Source organism: Ambystoma mexicanum, chromosome 6p (assembly GCF_040938575.1).
Source record: "Ambystoma mexicanum isolate Mex_15411 chromosome 6p, UKY_AmexF1_1, whole genome shotgun sequence".
NCBI classification, from domain to species: Eukaryota; Metazoa; Chordata; class Amphibia; order Caudata; family Ambystomatidae; genus Ambystoma; species Ambystoma mexicanum.
The window spans coordinates 1198036626-1198055953 of record NC_090935.1 but is presented as its reverse complement, the minus strand read 5'-3'; the positions used below and the strand labels follow the sequence as shown (position 1 = coordinate 1198055953).

The 19328-nt window shown below is 44.1% G+C and overlaps 1 protein-coding gene across 1 annotated transcript in view; it reads right to left on the bottom strand.

Annotated features, from left to right (window-relative positions):
- Positions 1-19328, bottom strand: part of PCSK5 (proprotein convertase subtilisin/kexin type 5) — a 1619480-nt gene that overhangs the window by 312473 nt on the left and 1287679 nt on the right. The window contains exon 26 of the mRNA XM_069625842.1: positions 9317-9459. Coding sequence (XP_069481943.1) covers positions 9317-9459 — 143 coding nt within the window. The remainder of the gene's footprint in view (positions 1-9316; positions 9460-19328) is intronic.

The window sequence follows — 19328 nt, the reverse complement described above, 5'->3', positions numbered from 1 at the left end:
AACTTAAATTATACTAGGAAATTGTCTCTTCCTTCTGGTTGTTCTTTTATGGCAATGTCTCTGTGTTCCAATGATTCCATAATTCTCGTAAGTGAGACATTTTCAGTCTCTTGTCACCTTCTGGGCAAGGTACTGTAGTTCTAATACAATGTACTTAGATTTGGTCTCCTCTCTTGGGATAGTTATTCCACAAGGCTTTGCAATTCTCATTCTTATACCCTCTCCCTGGTGTATATGCCTTTCTGATCTGTGCAGCTCTGGCCTTTTTAAATTGGCTATCCTGTGTATCAACGTGAGCCTTCCCCTTTTCTGGCGTGGCTCAGTTTCATCACTTCTCTGTCCTACTTCACTTGACTTCAGTTCCCATTTAGATTCCCACCCTTCCTTGCAGGGTGTTTGTCCCCAGTTCTTAACACCTTTCTTTCAGGTGCATACACTATTCTTGGGATCACCTTAATACAGTTCAACTTTACGGTCTTTATATTATGGGACTTGTAACTTTTACAGGGGCGCGTTTCTCTTGGTATCCATTCCTTGATACCCTCTCTCTGTGTAATTCGTTATTCTCATGGTTACATTCATAAAGTTCAACTTTACTAGCATTATTTTCTGAATCTTGTCAAGTTCACTGAGATGAGTTTCTACTCTTACATAGCGATGCACCTGGGGCCTCCCAGCACTCCTGTGCTCTGTGAAAACCCTGAAGGTGTCTCACCCGCTAGTCCCTGGAGATCTGTCATCCAGGTGGCCAGGACACGGCCATCGTTATTGGATCCAGTTCCTGCGAGTGGACCAGTGGGGGAGGATCACCTGGATGAGGGGTCTTTGGGTTTCCGACATGAACAATTTCTTACACCGGGAAAGACAATGGACTAACACCAGACTCGTTTACCTGACGTGTCCAAACACAAGCGTCAGGCAGAGTCAGGCAATTGACAATAAGTACGCACACCTGACAGCCCTTTCCCTTACCCAGAGGGAAAAAAGGCAGAGCATGAGAGCACACTTTGAGCAAGGAAAAACGCACGAGGAAACAGCTATTCCAGGATGGCAGTTCAAACGGCAGCGAGACCGGAAAGGAAAACAAGGAGGGAAGTTCCCTTGCCCTTTTATGCCCAAATCCGCGAAGCCTCAGTGAAAGGAATCATAAGACAAGGAACTACAGCTGGCGTGTAGGGTAACAGATGCCAATGGTGCACAGGACCCTCCTGAAGTGATAACCGAAGTAGGGAGGCACGCTTGCAACCGTGGTACCGTCCCTGACTCCAGAGACAAACGACAAACGAAAAGGAGGTCAGTACAGCCGTTGCGTCGGAGGGAGAACCAATAGTAAACCGGACGGTGTTGAGCGAAGATTGCAAACAGCAACTTGTTATGAACAAAGAACTTATGTGACAGTGAACTTTTAAAGCCCAGGGAAAGACCAGCTGCAGAGTGGTCCGGCACCACGTTGGCATCCATTCAAAAGACTCTGGATGGTCCCCTTTTCTTGTGAATAATATAGTAACAAGAGGCCGTAGGAAAGGCCGGCATACAGAGTTCAGTTGGTCATTCAAGGGTCAGGTCAAAATCGCTTGTACAATCAAAAGTCCTTAACCCATTACCAAACGTGTGGCACAGCAAAACAGGCGTGTGCACCCAGCTGAGGGAATACGCTGTATGAACGATAAATGTGGAAAGCCTGAATGGGGGCTTCAGAGAAAGCCTGACTGGGGGCTAGCAGAAGCTAAGGGAAGTGAATCCTGCTAGGTGTTGCAACTGAATTAACTGTGTTAAACTGGCAAATGTGAACTCGGCTGAGGGATGCCCGTGAAAGAGAGCAAAACGTAACCCCCTGTAAACATTGTGTCGACATGCGTGAACCCGGCTGAGGGATGTCCACAATGAACGGTTGTTTAAACAGACATTGAGACTCTTGAATGTTACAAGTTGCTCAGATCTTGAACAAAAGGCTATAGTGAACCCGACTGAGGTAGGCCAATGTTGCAAAAGGATCAGAGCCCAGTTGAGGGGATCCACGGGTGAAGGGAAATCACCTGATGGGAAGATTACTGAAGGGAACTTTTGGTTTGTTGTTTGTAGTACATTAGGCCCTCTGAAGAAAGAGACTTGGTGTAAAAGACTTGGCCACATAAGGCCCTGATAATTTGGAAACAAACTGTAGGCTTGCGCTGAAGAAACCCAGGAGTGTGCTGTGCTCGAGAGTCCTGCCTTGTCCCGTGCTGAATAACGTGAGGAAGGGAGACCTCAGTTATACCATCCTGACTTATCATTTCGTGAACACTTCTTTCTTTTCTGTGAACATTATCCCAGACTATTTTATAACTTAGCGGTACGGATTGGCAATAGTTTCTTTTAGCATAGGCCCTTTTTATTTGGCTCCCATCTTAGATTTAGGTTTAGATTAGGCGTTTTCCTCACCCATTTTTACAGTTTAATAAAAACCTTTGAACTGTGATCACTCGTGTCTGTCTTTACTGTTGCCACCATGAGTACCTTACAGCTCTCAGTTACCTCTGTGTTCTCCTCCTCTACTCTGCTGTTTGTCTTCCTCCTTGGCGCCGGTATCTCCCATTTGGCTCTCTTCCTCTGTGCGGCAGCATCAGACTACGGGTCGCAAGGTCTTTCATGGACTCTATTGCTTGGTGTTTTCTGCATTGTTCAATGGGTGGACTACCCAACACTAAGTCCTTGTGGTCCCACCACAATGAGAAGAAGGCTTCTATTCTTCTTTGTTACTCTCCCCTCAGATACGCTGGGCTTCCAGTTTTTCCTTCTGCTGCCCAGGACTTCTACAAAAGTCGCAGGTTGTGCAGTTTTTCTCGTCCGGGTGTCACCTCATCAGGGAGCTTCACCTGCTTATGCTTCTCTGTCTGGTCGTGTTGTGGCTTTACTCAGAGTACTCTCCTCTATCAGCCTCCTCATCTCAGGAAAATGTGTCTCCCCTTAAAGAGACAGTTCCTCTTTTTTGTGCACAATTGGATATTTTAGTTTTGTCTTCTGTGAAGTCCCTGGACAATGTTCTTTACAACTGGCAATCCCATATATGCCATTATGGTGGATGGTCTAGGGAGTAACTCTCGGGAGCAGGATTCCGTGTTCCCTAAGGAGGGAGTCTCTCCCAGTGAGATCCCTCTTGCCCAGAAAATTATTTGTGTTGGAAAAAGAAGGTGATAGAGTTTCCGGGTATTCTACAGGGTCAGAAGGGAAAGAGGTTTTACATGGAGTAACAATCCTCGTGTTCGGGTTTGTGGGAACCTCAAAAGGGTAGGTTTTGAAGGGTTTGTGAGAATTGTAGCTGTTGGTTACATTTGACGGGGAGTTCACCAAATGATAATCAGAGGGACAGGATAGTTGGGGTTCGTGAGGCATTCAGGAATAACTGGGATTGTGAAATGAACACAGGGTATTCTGGGACTGATAGTATTTTGTCACGGTACACTGGGTGTTCGGAAAAGAATAATCAGAAGGACATGAAAAAGAATGGTTGATAGTTTTCGGGTAGAAAGTGGGAAAGCAAGGTTTCTGGGAGATGTGGTTTCCCACTCTAGCATGGTTTGTGTTCTTAGGGGATTTTCCAGATGGGATAGGTTTGGTAGATTTTAATATGGGAGATTTTATAGGAGAAAGGAGGGCCACAAAGGTTTCAGGGATATCTCCATCGTCGTCTCCTTCACTGGTAACATACCGCATCTCACCTAGGGTATTCCCCGAGCCCAACCGTTCCCTTACCCAGGTGGTGCTCCCTCACTGGCCCACCCCCAGGAACTGGATCCAACAGCAATGGCCGTGTTCTGGCCACCTGAATAAGGGATTCTCAAAGTTTTACTGGGAGAATACTAGCAAGTTTAACACAAATGGTAGTGTACAACCTCAACACAAGAAAGTGAAGGCCGTCTTAGATACCCTGACATTTAAAACTAAAAGAGATCTCAGAGCATTTCTAGGGTTAATCAGTTATTACCGCAGGTTTATCCCAAACTTCTCAGACTAGGCTAACAAACTAAAGAACGCTGAACCCAGGAAAATTCATTGGACTGACGAGGATAATATATGGTACAACAACCTAAAACAAACCATGTGCCAGAACCCAATCCTAAAGATAGTAGATTTCTCAAAAGAATTTGTATTGCAAACAGATGCCTCCGTTACAGGGTTAGGAGCAGTCTTATCACAGGTTTGTGACAGATTAGAACATCCCATACTGTTTATGAGTCGCAAACTTGCCCCACGTGAATAAATTTAATATGTGCTGGAATTAGAGGCCCCTGCCATCAAGTGGGCCATTATCCACCTTAGATACTACCTCCTAGGAAAAAAGTTCACACTTGTCACAGATCATTTTCCAGTTGTTTGGATTAGCCAATGCAAGGACTCCAACCCTCGAGTCATGCAATGGTTCTTAGACCCGCAACCCTACTCTTTCACTGTGGAGCACCGAAAAGGTAAAGACCAAGGGAATGTAGATTTCCTTTCCCGGTTCTCCTGTGAAACCGATGTGGCTACATCAAATGGGGGAAGGGCATGTGAGAAACCTGAAGGTGTCTCACCCACTAGTCTCCGGGATATGTCCTCCGGGTGGCCAGAACACAGCCATCACTATTGGATGCAGTTCCTAGGGGTGGACCAGTGCGGGAGGATCACAAGGATGAGGGGTCTTTGGGGAGTGGAAGTGTAACACCCAAGGGTGAGACACACTATCCCATTTCCTGCAACACCTTTTCCCCATCCTACCAGTTAGGATACCTAGAAGCTCAACCCCCTTCGATCCCCCTTTCTAGACACAAACACTTTCTCACGGACAGTTCACCATGAGCGACAACGGACTAACAGCAGAGCAGTATACCCGACATGTTCCAACACCCTAGTCAGGCAAGGCCAGGCAATTACTTATCATTACACACACATGACTCGCATCACACTTCCCCACACGAATAAAAGGTGGAGCATGGAAGCACACTCTGAGCGAGAAAAAGCACATGAGGAAACAGCAGTTCCAAGATGGCGATTTAACACAGGGAGAAAGGCGGCGAGACTGGAGAGGGTTGCAAGGAGAGAAGTGCCCTTGACCTGTAGAACATGTTACTTTCAGAAGCCTTGAAAAGTGAGAAGCCTAAGAACGGGACCTGATGCTGATCTATCCTACACTGTGCATCAAAGGTATCCGTGGCACTCCTGTGTTGATAACCCATGCCGGGAAGAGCGATTGCCGCTGTGATACTGTCCTTGGCTACTCCAAGAAAGCCGAGCCAGTAAAAGCAGCACAGCTGGTGAGTCAGAGAAACCAATACAAAATCAGCTTGTGTTTGAACCAAGGTTGCAAGCGGCAACATTGTATGAAGAAATCCACAAAGGACACTGTTTGAAGTGCATCTGATGAGAGGCGCGAACAAGTGGAAAATAAAGGAGTGAATGCACTGTGAAAAAGCCAAACAAGATACCGGGTACAGAGTGGTCCAGCGCCATGTGGGTGCTCATTCGATGGTCTCTGTACGGAATCCAACTGAATGGCAACTACCATTGTAAAAAGGGAACTTTGTATCAAAGTGGTCCTGTGACGGGTTGAGTTAAACCCTGTGCACAACTGAAAATCTTCGAGGAGCATAAAGTGAAACTGCAATTGGTCCGAGTCTGGCTGAGGGAGACTGATTGAATGTCAAGAAGGGAACTGAGTCTGGCTGCGGGGGATCAGGGGTGAACCGTGAGTCACCCGAGAAGGAATAAAAGGATCTTAGCCCGGCTGAGGGAGATCTGGGGTGAACCGTGAGTCACTCGAGAAGGAATACTTTTGAAATCATAAAATAAAGGGATCTGAGTCTGGCTGAGGGGGATCCAGGGAGAGACACCCAAATCATATAATTGTCAGAAGGAAAGAAATGTCTATTTTTGTTTTGTACATCACATCAGGCCCTCTGAATCAAGATACTTTGATGGAAAAGAGAGTTGAGCACAGACGGCCCTGATGCTGGAATTGGAACTGTATCCTCGTGTTGTGTAAGCCAGAGTGTGTGCTTGGTTCGAGTGAACCGCATTGCCCCGTGCTGAAAACGTGGGGAAGGGAGGCCAATGGCCCAAACATCCTGACTTATCATTTTGTGAAAACTTCTTTCTTTTTCATTAACACACTATTTGTAAATTAGGTTTTTTAGTATAGGCCCTTTTGACAAGACTACACTAGGACTGCATTCTTTATTACTTGATGGTCATAGCTTGCTCCCAGCTTAGATTTAGGTTTAGATAGGCGTTTATCACACCCCTTTGAAAGTTCAATAAACACCCTTGAACTGTGGTCACTTGTGTACATCTTACTTTGATACTATGACTTTCTTACAGGTTGGAAAATACTTTCTGTCCTTGCTATGATCGCTGTTGCCATTCTCTGCTGCTGTTTCTGCATACAATGCGTAATTACTTTAGGATATATGCTGTGCCAGTGCTGTTCAAGAGCTCTGGAACCCTTACAACCTGAGCGTGTGTCCGCTGGGAATGTGACAAATGCACTAATTATGCAGGATATGGAAATTCAGAAATGCATGAATATCGATATATATATGCATTTGATCTATAAAAAGAATGGCTTAGCTTAGGCTAAAAGGAGGGTTTGTGAAAATGCATTTATTCAAGTTAGCCTTAAGCTCCCCCAATTTGTTTCATGCACTTACTCCATTTTTGCAAAATGTCCTATTTGGAGCTGCAAGGAATCGCTGCACAAGAGTGCTGAGAATGTTGTTGAAGAGAAATGAGCTCATTCTTATTACAGCCTTAGATCTTGCACAGGCTGGACCAAGCACGATGAAATATTTCCATCTGCAGCTGTTAATTGCGTGGGTCTCACAAATGCACATACTCATAATAAGAATAGTTTATGACACAGGAGATGTTCTGTTCTGTTTGTACCAGGAAAAGGTCATCCGAAACAAACTGTAAAAACATGCCACTGCACAGTAACCCTCGGTCATGAAAACAAAAGATAATGTTGGTAGGAATGTTTCTTTTCAGTGAGAACAGTGACAGTCTGTTGTCTTGTAAGGTCAGAAAGTTAGAATGTACAAGCATGAAATCACTGATGAAATGTCTGTATGTTTTCACAGGAAACCTTTACATAGCATGGAGCTGTAAACTATCTATGGCATAGCATTTTGCAGCAGAACTCATGTAAACTGGGATGCACAAAAGACATGCTTTCCTTGCTGTAAATTGCTCACTTCTGCACATCTATTGCTGGGTAGACCCTGTGTCTGCTTGAAGCGAGTAAACTCTGTTGTTTATACTTATCTATATGTCTGTTGGTCTTATCTTGTTTGCAGTACAGTTATCAGATTTTGGTTTTACAACCTGATTATATGAAGTTTTGTCTGAGCACATGGGTAGTCCCTTAGCAAGTGCAGCTGCTCTGGTACCCCAGCATAACGGAATGTATCTGGTCTGTTGTGCCATCACTGTCAAAGATCATGTGACAACTTTGCATGATGCAATTAGGGCCAAATGTCGTGCAATGGCACTTTGTGATGTCTTTGGTGGAGATCGCTCAAAGGGTGTGTCATGTCACTTCCGGTATTCTGGGAATTGTGGTGAATCGATGTATTTATTTTATTAGGTATAATCTGGCTTGCAGATAAACCTTTCACACAATGATATCTGTAAATATTTGCTTGCATGTGTATGCCTTAACAGAACATTTTAAATTATTAAAATCAAGCATTTGGATTAATTTTCCTCACACAAATCAAATCTCTTGTGCAATATCAATCATAAATATAACTTCAAATGCATATCAATAAATAGCACCCTAAAAACGGCTGCTGGCCAATCCGGATGCTTGGAACATGGATTGTAATGTCTGGTACAAGCCTTCGTTCCAAGCACCCTCGGTTCGGCTAGCCAGCGCCTCCTTCCCTCCTGCCACCGCCTCTTCGCACCCATGTAGTTTCTTACGCAGGGCTAAAAGTGTGTATTTTTGTTTTAAAAAACATACCTTTGCTGCAGTGCTTTTCCAAGTCCGTTTTCAATGTTGATCAAGGCACAGTCAAAAACATTGAAAATGGGCTTAGGAGCCACGGTGCAGCGCCAGGCCATGCAACAAAGGTAAGTTTCTTTTTTTTTTTTGCTAGACACACCATTAGCACCCGTGTAAGGAACTCAATGGGTGCTCAGGGTGATATGCCTCAGTGGTTGGCCGTCCCTGTTGGTAATGGCACTGCCATCCTCATTAAGGGATCCCAGCCGCCACTTCTGTGCATATTGCCCTAATATACTCAAATGTATTAATGTCATACATTTCTTTTAATTCAAATTGCATAAATATAAAGGACCTCAGGGTATTTTGATTCTACTTTCTATTGCCTGCTGATAATATTTGCTCCTACCAGCATTAGTGTTTAAATGCTTTGCCTGTATATTATCCAAAACTACAGCATTGCTGTTTTCTCTTACCTTCTGCAATTATGTCTATTATAATATACCTTATATATACAGTTGTGTACTATACTGTAAATTTACGTTCTGTTGTTATTTTGTATATGTTGCTCAATCTTTGTAAATATGCCTACTAAATCCTTCGCGCCCGGATGCCTCTGGGCCTGGCGCGCGCTACAAATAAAATAAATACAAATTGCGATGCACCACGGCATCCCTCCCCTCCAGTGCACCTATGGCAGAATATGCCCATATCAGTGCAGGTCTACATCGTTGGGAACTACGAGATTTAAACAAAAACTGGTGCTAAGTAGAGTGACACATTTTATTAAATCTTGTGCAGAAAAATATGAAATGACTGCTATTTTCTTTGTACACACAGTAAAATGGGCAAAGGGATACTTTATCATTAGGACTATAGATAAATGGGATTGAACTATCAAATTCGAACTTTGTAGTATCCTGTAATTAGCAAACCATACTGATGATTGCTTTTGAGAGGAGAGCAGGATATCATGTCGCACGATCAGTCGCATCTTCCCAGTAGAACATCTTGTTATTTTGTGTAATAGCAATGACTCAAGCCTAAAAGGCCCTTTAGCACCCTTGTTCAAAGGTGGGTGTCTGTTTTATTCTGGAATTTGAGGTTTATTTTTGACATAGGACTATTTAAAACACAGTCTACCAAAGATCACTAGAAGGGAACTTAGAACTGCAGTCAGGAACAGTCAAAAGCCATCAGTCATTAATGCCAACTGAAAGCTATAAGTGCTTGCATGCATACATGTTAAACGACATCAACAAGGCTTTGACTCTTTACATGTGCCTGGGAATAGGTGCACTACTGCACCATGACAAGCCTTAAAACAGTAGTCGGGCAATGCCAGTGCCCATTCCTTACCCAGCAGATAATAGCTTTCATCACACCAGAAGCATTCATTCTTCTCGCAGCTGAGACAGGGCCCATCACAGTCCTGGCACTCCATGGTAGCGTCATTACTGTAGGTCTTCCCAGGGCAGTCGTTGTAGCAGCTTCCTTGGTACCTGGTGGGGTACATGTCAGTTAGTCTACTGTCCAAATCCCAACCAGCATTCATCATTTGCTGTTTCTGCTTTCTTGACTTAGGCAGTCACACAACTAGTTGTGAAAGCAACATATTTTTAAACGTGTGCTGTGTGATGGTCTTTGATTGTACGACTGTTACACAACATAAATAGGATAAAAAACATGGAAACATATTTCACGTGCAACAGGTTGGGTGCATGTGAGGATATTTGAAGACTTTGCTTCATACTCCTCCCTACTACTACATGCCATTGGTCAAGGAGCTGTTGCTTTATTCTAAGATGGACTTTTTCAATTACGTTCCCACGGTGAAGCACCACATGCATGATGGCTCTCGTTAGACAGAAGCCTACATTTTGTATTTGTATGCGGTCATACAAATGCCAGTAACATATTTTCTCACATGAGTTTAGCACTCTCCACTCTTCCACTTCCCCAAATCCCCCTCCTCTTCTCCCCTTCCTTCCTATTCACTCCCCTCTCCTCTTTTACCATGTCCTACCCAACTTCCGCCTCTTCTCTCCTCCCCTCTCCTCCCTCACCTTTACGCCTCACATGATGTAACCCTAAACCTGTTTGAAATCCATTGTTAAAGGGTCTCCATTTTGAGAAATTCTGTCATGTTTTCTATGACGGACATTTATCATCAATTCCACATAATGTTTAAGAATAGCTTTGACTAACATTCTGCTAAAATGCTGTTGTCTAACTTCTTTACCTCTAACCTACGCCAATCAAACAGAGCCAACATATATCTATTTTCACAACTTCCTCTTCTTATTCTGTCTCGCTGTACAATTTACCAACTTATAGATTTCGTGTCCATTGTGTAAGGTTGCAGAAGTAACACTCTGACACAGAGAGGTCATGGTGGTTGGTATAAACCTCCCCGCTCTCGGTTCCTATAGGGAGGATCTGACACTTTGGTGAGTCCGTTGTCAATTTATATGTTGGCATCCAGTAAGGTCTGTAGTTGGAGACTTGACTCTTCATGCAGGTTCATCTGAGTGATCCCTGCGGATCTGAACATTTTCCTCATCACAGTTTCTTGGTTTGGAGCTTCATGATAGTTACCTCTGTTCTTCCTCGTCTCAGTCCTTTCTACATCTTGGGTCTTATAGAAGTACATGGGATAGGAGAGAAGGGAAGGAGAGAGTGGCGGTGAAGTAGTAGGTGTTAGGTGGATACTATGTTCTCCCACAATAGTCGTCACTGGTAGCTAGGTGGGTTCCTCTCCCATGAGGTCCACCTGCCGAGTACCACCACCAGGGGGACTATCGAGTAGCAGCCCCACCTCCCTGGCCTAATGGGAAGGGGTTCCCCCCATGGAAGCAGTGAAGACATCCTGGGATTCGTCACAATTGTCAAAATGTATACATGGATGAAGGAAGGCCAGACACACATTTCTGCATCAACAGAATTTGCTCAATAGTTTGCCAAGCTCTGGAAGCGAAGAACAAAAATAAGCCAACTCCTGTTCAGAGCTCTGGTTCTCTAAGGTTACGCAGTACTCCCCAATGCATGTTTCAGGGTTTACTACTGCATTTGTGTTTCTGGGGTGGGGCGAACACAAAAATAGGTTATCAGAACAATGTCTTCCAGTTTATGAAGAAGACGGGGACTGGCTTTCTCCAGGCAGCTTAGCACATCTGACTAGATGTGACAAATATGCACAGAGATTGGCTGAAAACAAACAAAAGACAGAAAGAAAGACAATCTTTCACAGATCTCGTTTGGGATTCTATCACTCACTGTCCTTGGGTTCTGTATGTCTTTCTTGACCTTTCTGCTTTCATGGTGGTGTCTTATGTGACTTGAGTACGGTGTGGAGTTGTCGTCCTGACTCTCAGGGCTGGAGTGGCATTCACTCGCAGGGTCTGTGTCAAAGTGCTGGGTCTCTTTTGTTTTGGGATTCCTTGGAATTGGTTTCATCAAAAAGGATATCCCTGCTTTAATAGCTTACTAATGACTCCTTAATCTAAAGCAAGTATGATAGATTTCTAACAAAATCTCATGGACATCATATGAGATAAATTGTTTTTATTGTTATAAAAACTGTCCTATTTTTCTTACTACAAAATATGCCATTTTTGCAAAACCTGCCAGCATGTGTTTCAATCCTTTGGTCCTTCGTCAGGACATTCATATTTAGTGATGTTAGTAACAACACAATGACGAAAATAAATAAACTCAAATAAATTAATTTGCTGTCAATTATCACATAACATTGAACAAAAATTACGGTTTCACAAATCCAGTACATAACTATTAATCAAAATTACCAACAGTTCTGTGGGTGTGGATAGTGTTCAAGATGCAAGGAGAGTGGCTGAGTAGTAGTATAAGAGTAGTGGTACTGTGGGAGGTACATTAGAATTAGAGGAGTGGTAGTGTGTCAGAAATAGTAGATTGGGAGGAGTAGTAGTGTGGGAGGAGGAGGAATAGTGTGGGAGGAAGAGGAATAGTGTGGGAGGAGCAATAGTAGTGTGGAAGGAGAAGGAGTAGCAGTGTGAGGGGAAAGGAAGAAGAGTTAACAACAAAGGAAGGAGGCAGGAGAGAGGAGGAATGAAACATCTGAAGGACATAATTATGGTGGTGAGGGTTAGACGGAAAGGAAGCAGGTAGAGTAGAAGGGTAAGGGAACGGTAGTCATGAGTGACACCAGGCAAATCTTACAGAGCAACCGCAAGGCACCACCACGTTCCCCACTTGAGCACCAACCTATGGTGAAACTATGGAAAGCTAGAAGGTCTCTGAGGAAGTTAGAGAGTCTGCTTTTAGGGAGATCATCATTAGTCTAAGCCAAAACAGGGAAAGTGGGCATCAACAATTGATAGCACCAACTGGGGTTACAGACGTCTGGGTTAGTGAGGAGGTTATCCGGAATGCAAAAGAGAGAGGGATGGCCATAGGCCCCACAAAGAATTCAATAACGTTCATTGAACTGTCCTTGAGACTCGGAGTGTTTTCTGTTCTATCTGTGACAATGCATTGAGCCACGACAGTCAATCAATAAATGAAAAGGGAAAAGGAACAAAAAGAAATTAAAAGAAAATAATCATATTGTTAATATGTATCTGAATGATTCATATTTCCATTATATTATCTTTATTATTTTGTGTTTGTTCAAAGACTAGTGGGCCGATTGTGAGGAATTCGACCATCCTCACGGTGGATGTGCGGTCACCTGAGAATTTTTCACATTTTATATGAAATTGAATGATGCTAGATCAACCTCTGGAAAATGTGAAAGGCTAATCTGCACACATTTCCCTATGCTCACCGCACGACATACACATAAGACCTGTTTACTCTGGGTGGACACAGCCTAGAGGTGCAGTCCTCCCTGTCACATTTAGTTGGGATCTGACAGTTGGAGTACACATTGCATCTCAGAAGGGGGAGGGCCAAAACCTTTCTCCTGCCATGGCCAGCCTAATTAACTATCAAAGGCTCCATGGATTCACCCTGTTTGTTTACCCTCAGCAGATGGTGGCAGTAATTAACATAATTAACATACTCACAGGGTATACTTCAAACAGGCCCACATGGGGCATGGCTGCAGAGGCTAAAACGAAAGAGACAAGAAACCCCAACAATCTTTGGTATGCACTGTGCCAACCTGAAGCCAGCTCACGCCCCGCAGTATTAAGGGTAGTGAAGTGTCATGTCTGGGGCTACATGTTTACAGTAGTCATCCCCGCAGTTGGACCCCATTCAGAAGGTACTAGTATGTGGATTGATGCAGACAGAGTCTGTTCTCACTGCAGCTTCAAGGGAACCTGCCACTTTAATCAGGAGCCACAGAGAGCTCCATTAACATGACCTCATGCATACAGGAGATTGTTGGTGGGGACCCAGTTTTTGTTCATTAAGGTAGGCTTAGCCTACACCACTGACTGTGACCCAATTTTGATTTAAAAGAGGGCCGAGCCTCTCTTTTGGCAGATCATTTGAAGACTTTGCAAGGAGTAACAAGAAAAACTCATTTGGACCAGGGCTGAAGGTAAAGTCTGCCTTAACACCTTCTGCCACTGAAGGAAGGCCAGGATTTCTAAAGAGGGAAGCAAGAGACCTCCCCTAAACATCTCCTTGGGAATAGGTGGAGATACTGAATCCAGAGGACCCTCCAACCGCTCCAGAACCGGTACGCAGTCAGTACACAGTGTGCCCTGGTAGGCTCTGCAAGCAAGCTTCCCAGGTGAGAGGTGCCAGAGAGTTTCTGAACCAAAACCCAGACAAGGCTGGTGCCTGAAACGCTCTCCTCAGCTTTGGGCCGTCCGCCTTAAAGGACGACACTAGCCCAGTGAAGAAGCTAGGAGGAGTGCATCAACAAGCATCAACCAGCATCCGTCTTAAAGGACATTTTTGAGCCAGTCGAGTTCCTTGAGCTGCATCCGACTGCCCCACTGACTGTTGTCATTACTGCAGTCACTAAACGTTGTCTCAGATGCCTCAACCAGTGCTTCAGACCCGCCAACCAGCACTGAGACAACGATTCCTGACCCTGAGCCGCCGTGTGGGCCAGCCTGCAGCCGTCCGTCCAGCCTCGCTCGCCGAACTGCTTGCCGCCTGATGCCCGCAGCTGTCTCCTGTCTTGAACTCTGTCACAGGAGCTGTAAAGCACCCTGAAACCGACTCGATCCTGTTGAGCACCAAGGACTTCTACAAGCACATGGTACATTGTGGTTCTGTCCCCCTGGTCCTTCTTTGAAGGCCCATAGTGACATTTTACGACCCATTGCTCCCCTTGTGTTGAAACCAAGTATCCCTGAAGTATTGAGATTAATTACTTTACTGACTACTCCCTCCTGTCAGTATCCACAGTGCATCCCTTTTCCTTCCATTACAGGGTGGGTTGTATTTTGTAGTGTGCAAGAACTGTCTGTTGTGATAATAACAAAGTAGATATGTTCATACATCCTTGACTGGACAGTCCCTTTTATCATTGGGTAATGATTCTATTTTCGCTGTGTTGCAACTAACCAACGATCCACAACCTTGCGGAGATAAGCCTGCCGTTCCGTCCACGTTACTGAAATTGGAAAAAGAGTTTTATAATTTCCTTGTGTTTTCACTCTGTTTGGATCCCTTCTGGTGTACTAGAGATGTCAGGCTGATTGATGGTTTAGAAACCGATATTCATCCCTGGAACACTGGTGCCCTGGAAATTGTTTCGTCACACTGATCATCATATTTTGAAATTATTATCAGATAATTGTGCATCCTTGGGCATATCTATGTACTCAATCTATTGAGTGCTGTATCTCAAAGCGCATTGTTAACTCATTCAAAATATCACGAGGGTGGACATCAGATTGAAATTAATAATGCATGTTTTTTACTAAATCAGGCTTAGTTCTGACTAATATTCATTTCTCCTTCTTGATCGGATTAGAAATATATGCCTATATTATCAATAGTAAAGAACATAATTAACCATATTTGTTCAAACAAATTATTTTAAGTGTGATTCATTCTTATTTACTGACCTATATAAACTGACCTATGTAATATGGCGTAGTAGTATGATCCATTTTGATGCCGCCTTCAGTACATTGTTCACCTTTTCACTATATTCCTTCATCAAGCAACATTGACTGTTGTTAAACCATTAATTCAAATGAATTTCAATGTTTTGTTTCAGCTGTGCAACCTATGGAGTTGTATCCCCCCCCGGAATATAATTTTACTGACATCTATTGACCTCAGTACATATATCGATCCTTCTGTGTTCAGTATGCCTTCGGTCGTGTATAATTAAGCAGCCTTAGGCCGGGAGATTAGCTCAGGGGCAACACGTGTCTTGGAAGCAAGACAACTCATAGCACCACAGGTTCGAATCCTGGGCTTGCGCTTAGAAACGGGTCGGTATTAAGCGCGTTACGAAAGAACAATTATAATAATCATGGCACCATCTTGGCCCTATTTCTTATCTCCTAAAATATAAAAGAGCGACTACGTCTGCAAATGTAATTGTCTTTTAGTTATCTTGGCAACCATTTTATAATATGAAACTCCAGAAGACATATTATTGATCATAGCATTATCACATCTTGGTGGTATTCATTGTTAACATTGTTCCTAATTGTCTTCAATTATTGCAATCTTACTTTTTATCGTGCACATATTGTCCATGTGTTATGGAATTAGATCAATAGTCTTTAATCTTTCACCATTCCACATAATTGTTAATTAATATATTAGGAGTTTAATTTTATTATGACTTTAATCACATTCTTAGAAGCAATGTCTACCCAATATATGTAAAGTTAATGTGTACTAGTTTATGAATGCTGTAAGTAGCATTACTTTCACTGCTTTCTGCTACACTGACCTATTAATTATCATATGTTTGTCAGGTATAATTAGTAACATCTGCATTATCAATATCCAATTACTTGGGCAAAATTGCCCCCTACACCAGCAATATTCTTATAATTGTGTGCTTAATGTTATCCATTACTTTCAACAATTCATTCAAAATCTCTTATTGCAATACATCTATATTATTTGTTGTGTATTTGCCATAATTTGGTGTAACTTCAGATATCCACACTTTTTATTTGTTTTAACCACATCAAACACGAGTTACCCATTTTTCCTGTGGTCATAGACTTTTAAAAAAAAAAATGTATTTCATTAGTCTTAACGCAGGTCAAACACAGCACCAAATCAATGTCAGTCTCATTAACTATTCTTAAACGTTAATCCCAATTCCCTCCCTTCTTGGTCACCCCACCCTCCTGCAATACCAACCCTCCTTTGCATAAAGCACCCGTACGTTTCATCTACCAAAGGAGGAGAAAAGTAAACTTGCAACATATGGAACTTCTACTTCAGCAAACAGTCTTAATCTACCTTCGCCCCTCCTATGTATTCCGCCACAAAGAGTGTAACAAGGCCTCCCATGCTGCAATGCCCGCCGTGGCCTCACCTTGACTGCTCCATGCCGCCTTCTTCCATGCCACCGTTTCTGCCATCGCCCACCGCTTCAGGTCCCGCCACCAATCCTCTATCGCCAGGCCGCAAGGAGATTTCCACGCCATGGCTATTCGCCATTTGGCTAGGATACATGCCAAATCCTTCCTTCTATGGGCATATTTTTTGCCCTTGGAACGTGGAAATCAGCCCAACAAACATGCCCCTGGGGAAAGAACATCCAAGTCCAGCCCCCCTCTATGCAGTCTGTTCACCACACTCTGACAGTATAGCCCCACTACGGGCATGTCCAGAACATATGCAACAGCCCAGAATCCCCTGTGTTGCACCTGGGACGTGCAACAGTACCAGGGAACCACGAGATCCTCTGAGGGGTCATGTATGCTCTATGTGTCACCAACAATTGTATAAGGTGCAGTCTTGTGTTCCGCGACACTATTTTGTAGTATCCCAGAACCTGCCCCCTTCGCATCTGTAAACTCTACTCCCAAGTCTTCCTCCCATCTACCCAGTGATGCTAAAGGGGAGGGAGGCCCATTAGCCAGCAGAAGATCATATAGTTGTGGTATGGTGTGCCCCCCTTCAGCGATATCGTATAGGACATCCACCACCTCATGCTTCCCCATCAGCTCACTGTATGCCGGCCATCTACACACTATCTCCCTCTTGATTGTGCTGTGTAACAGATATTGGCCCTCATGTAATCCAGTGTGTTCCACCAACTCTGAAAAGGGTACAAGAGTGAAATCCTGCAACAGGTCCCCTATTGTGGCCACCAAGTTTCCATCTAGTGCGTATGCCCCTCCTGCTTTGTGCTGAAGATGCTACCACCGAGACCAGCGGGATATGCACCAAAATCGGGTCTGTGAGCCCCATTGCAGCCAAAGCTCTATCCCACATTTTCACCCCTAGGGACACTAAGTGTGGCCAATGGCCTCCTCAGGGCTTCTTGATCCACACCAATTCTTTCAGCTAGTGATGCAATCTTATGGGCTGCAGCATCAAAGTGTCCAGGGTAGGGTTGTCTGCTAGCCAATCTACCACAAATTCTACCTGCCCGCCACATAGTATAACACAAACTGTGGAACCCTGATGCCACCCTCAGCATGTGGCCGGTGCAATAGTGATAGCGTTCACCGATTCTGCCCGTTTTGCCACAGAAGCTCCCTACAAATACTATCCAAAGTCCTAAAGAAAGATCTAGGTATATAAAACAGCACATTTACAAAAAAGTGTTGTAACTGGGCAGCTCCTCCATCTTCAGCAATGCTGCCCACCCCATCAAGGAAAGGGGCAGTTTAGCCCAAAACTTGATAGAACTCTTAACACCCTCCAAGGCCCTCAGCGTGTTCTGTGCATGCTCCACCGCAGGGTCATGATACACGTTGACACCTAAATACCTGAACGTGGTCACTTCCCATCGTAGAGTAAGAGCCGGCAGCTCTCCTATGCCTAAATTGTACAGCCCCCCCAAGGAAAACAAGGCTGATTTGTCCATGCTAATTGTAATCCCTGACAATTTTGCAAAGAGTGCTAGCGCTTCCAGTAACAGGTCCAAATTATCTTCGGGGTTCTGAATATACAGCAGTGTACCATCTGCATATAGGGATAGCAGATGCCTGGTCCCATTTATTTAAATTCCTGCTTCTGCCCAAAGGTACTGAGCAATGGGTTCCAAAGCCAGGACATAGAGCAATGTCGACAAAGGGACCTCATCCCCTTCCCCAGTTCCCATTCCTCTGAGTTACGTTTCCCCGTTTTGACCCTAGCAGTTGGTCTAGTATACACTAGCTGTACCCATTTGAGATATGCCTGCCCAAACCCAAACCTGCGCAATGTTGCGTAAAGCCAGTCCCATCCAATGGAATCAAATGCCTTAATCGCATCTACCATGGCTATTGCACACGGTGTGTCCCAGAATGCTGTGCTATCTATCACGTGGTGCAATCCCCTGAGGTTCCAGGACATACTCCGTCCGGGTATATAGCCCGTTTGGTCTGGCAACACCAAATGATGTATCACTTTTTTCATTCGATTACCAAGTATTGAGGTGAGTATCTTGCTGTCTTGATTGAGCATTGACAGGGGCCTATATGAGCTGCACTCCTAAGGCGGCTTCTGGGGTTTACCTCATAGGAGTCATTAAAGGTATTCAGCAAGTGAGGTGCCAATTCTTGGGCATATTCCTTATAGAACTCACTAGGGAGCCCATCTGATCCCGGTGTCTTTCCCATTGGCAGGGTTACAATTGTGCTTAATATATCTTCTAAGGATATGGGTGCATCACAGCTATCACACACCTCCTGACTCAACACTGGGAGTGTTATCTCATTCAGCACTTCTGCTATGTGGGCCCTTGATGACCTAGATCTCGCCTGATAAAGGGTCTGATAAAACAAAAAAAAATGCATCATTGACATCTTTCTGGGTGTGGCACAAGGCTTCTTGTTTCATGTATATAGAGTGTATGGGCCCCTGTTCATCCTCCTTTTTATACAGCCATGCCATCAGATTACCTTGTTTATCCCCCTGTACATGTTGCCTCTCTGTATATGTATATCTTGCCTAACTATGTTTACGCCTTTCCCAACAGTTCATGCATTTCTGTTTTAGTGCAAAGACCCTTGCATTCCTGTCTGTTAGCAGCTCTTGGGATTGTTCTAATTGTCTTAAGTTTTCCTCAGCGGAGAACAGGTCTCTGCTCATGCTTGCCTGGACACCGCTTGACTGTGCTATGGCCTTTCCTCTAATCACTACCTTCAGTGCCTCCCAAAAGGTCACTGTGCTGGGAACACTGCCTTTGTTATGCAAAACATAATCAATGATACCATCTTTAATACAATCTCACAATGGGGGTGTCTTGCAGTGACTCACTTCTGAGTTGCCACGTAGGGATTGGGGCTCT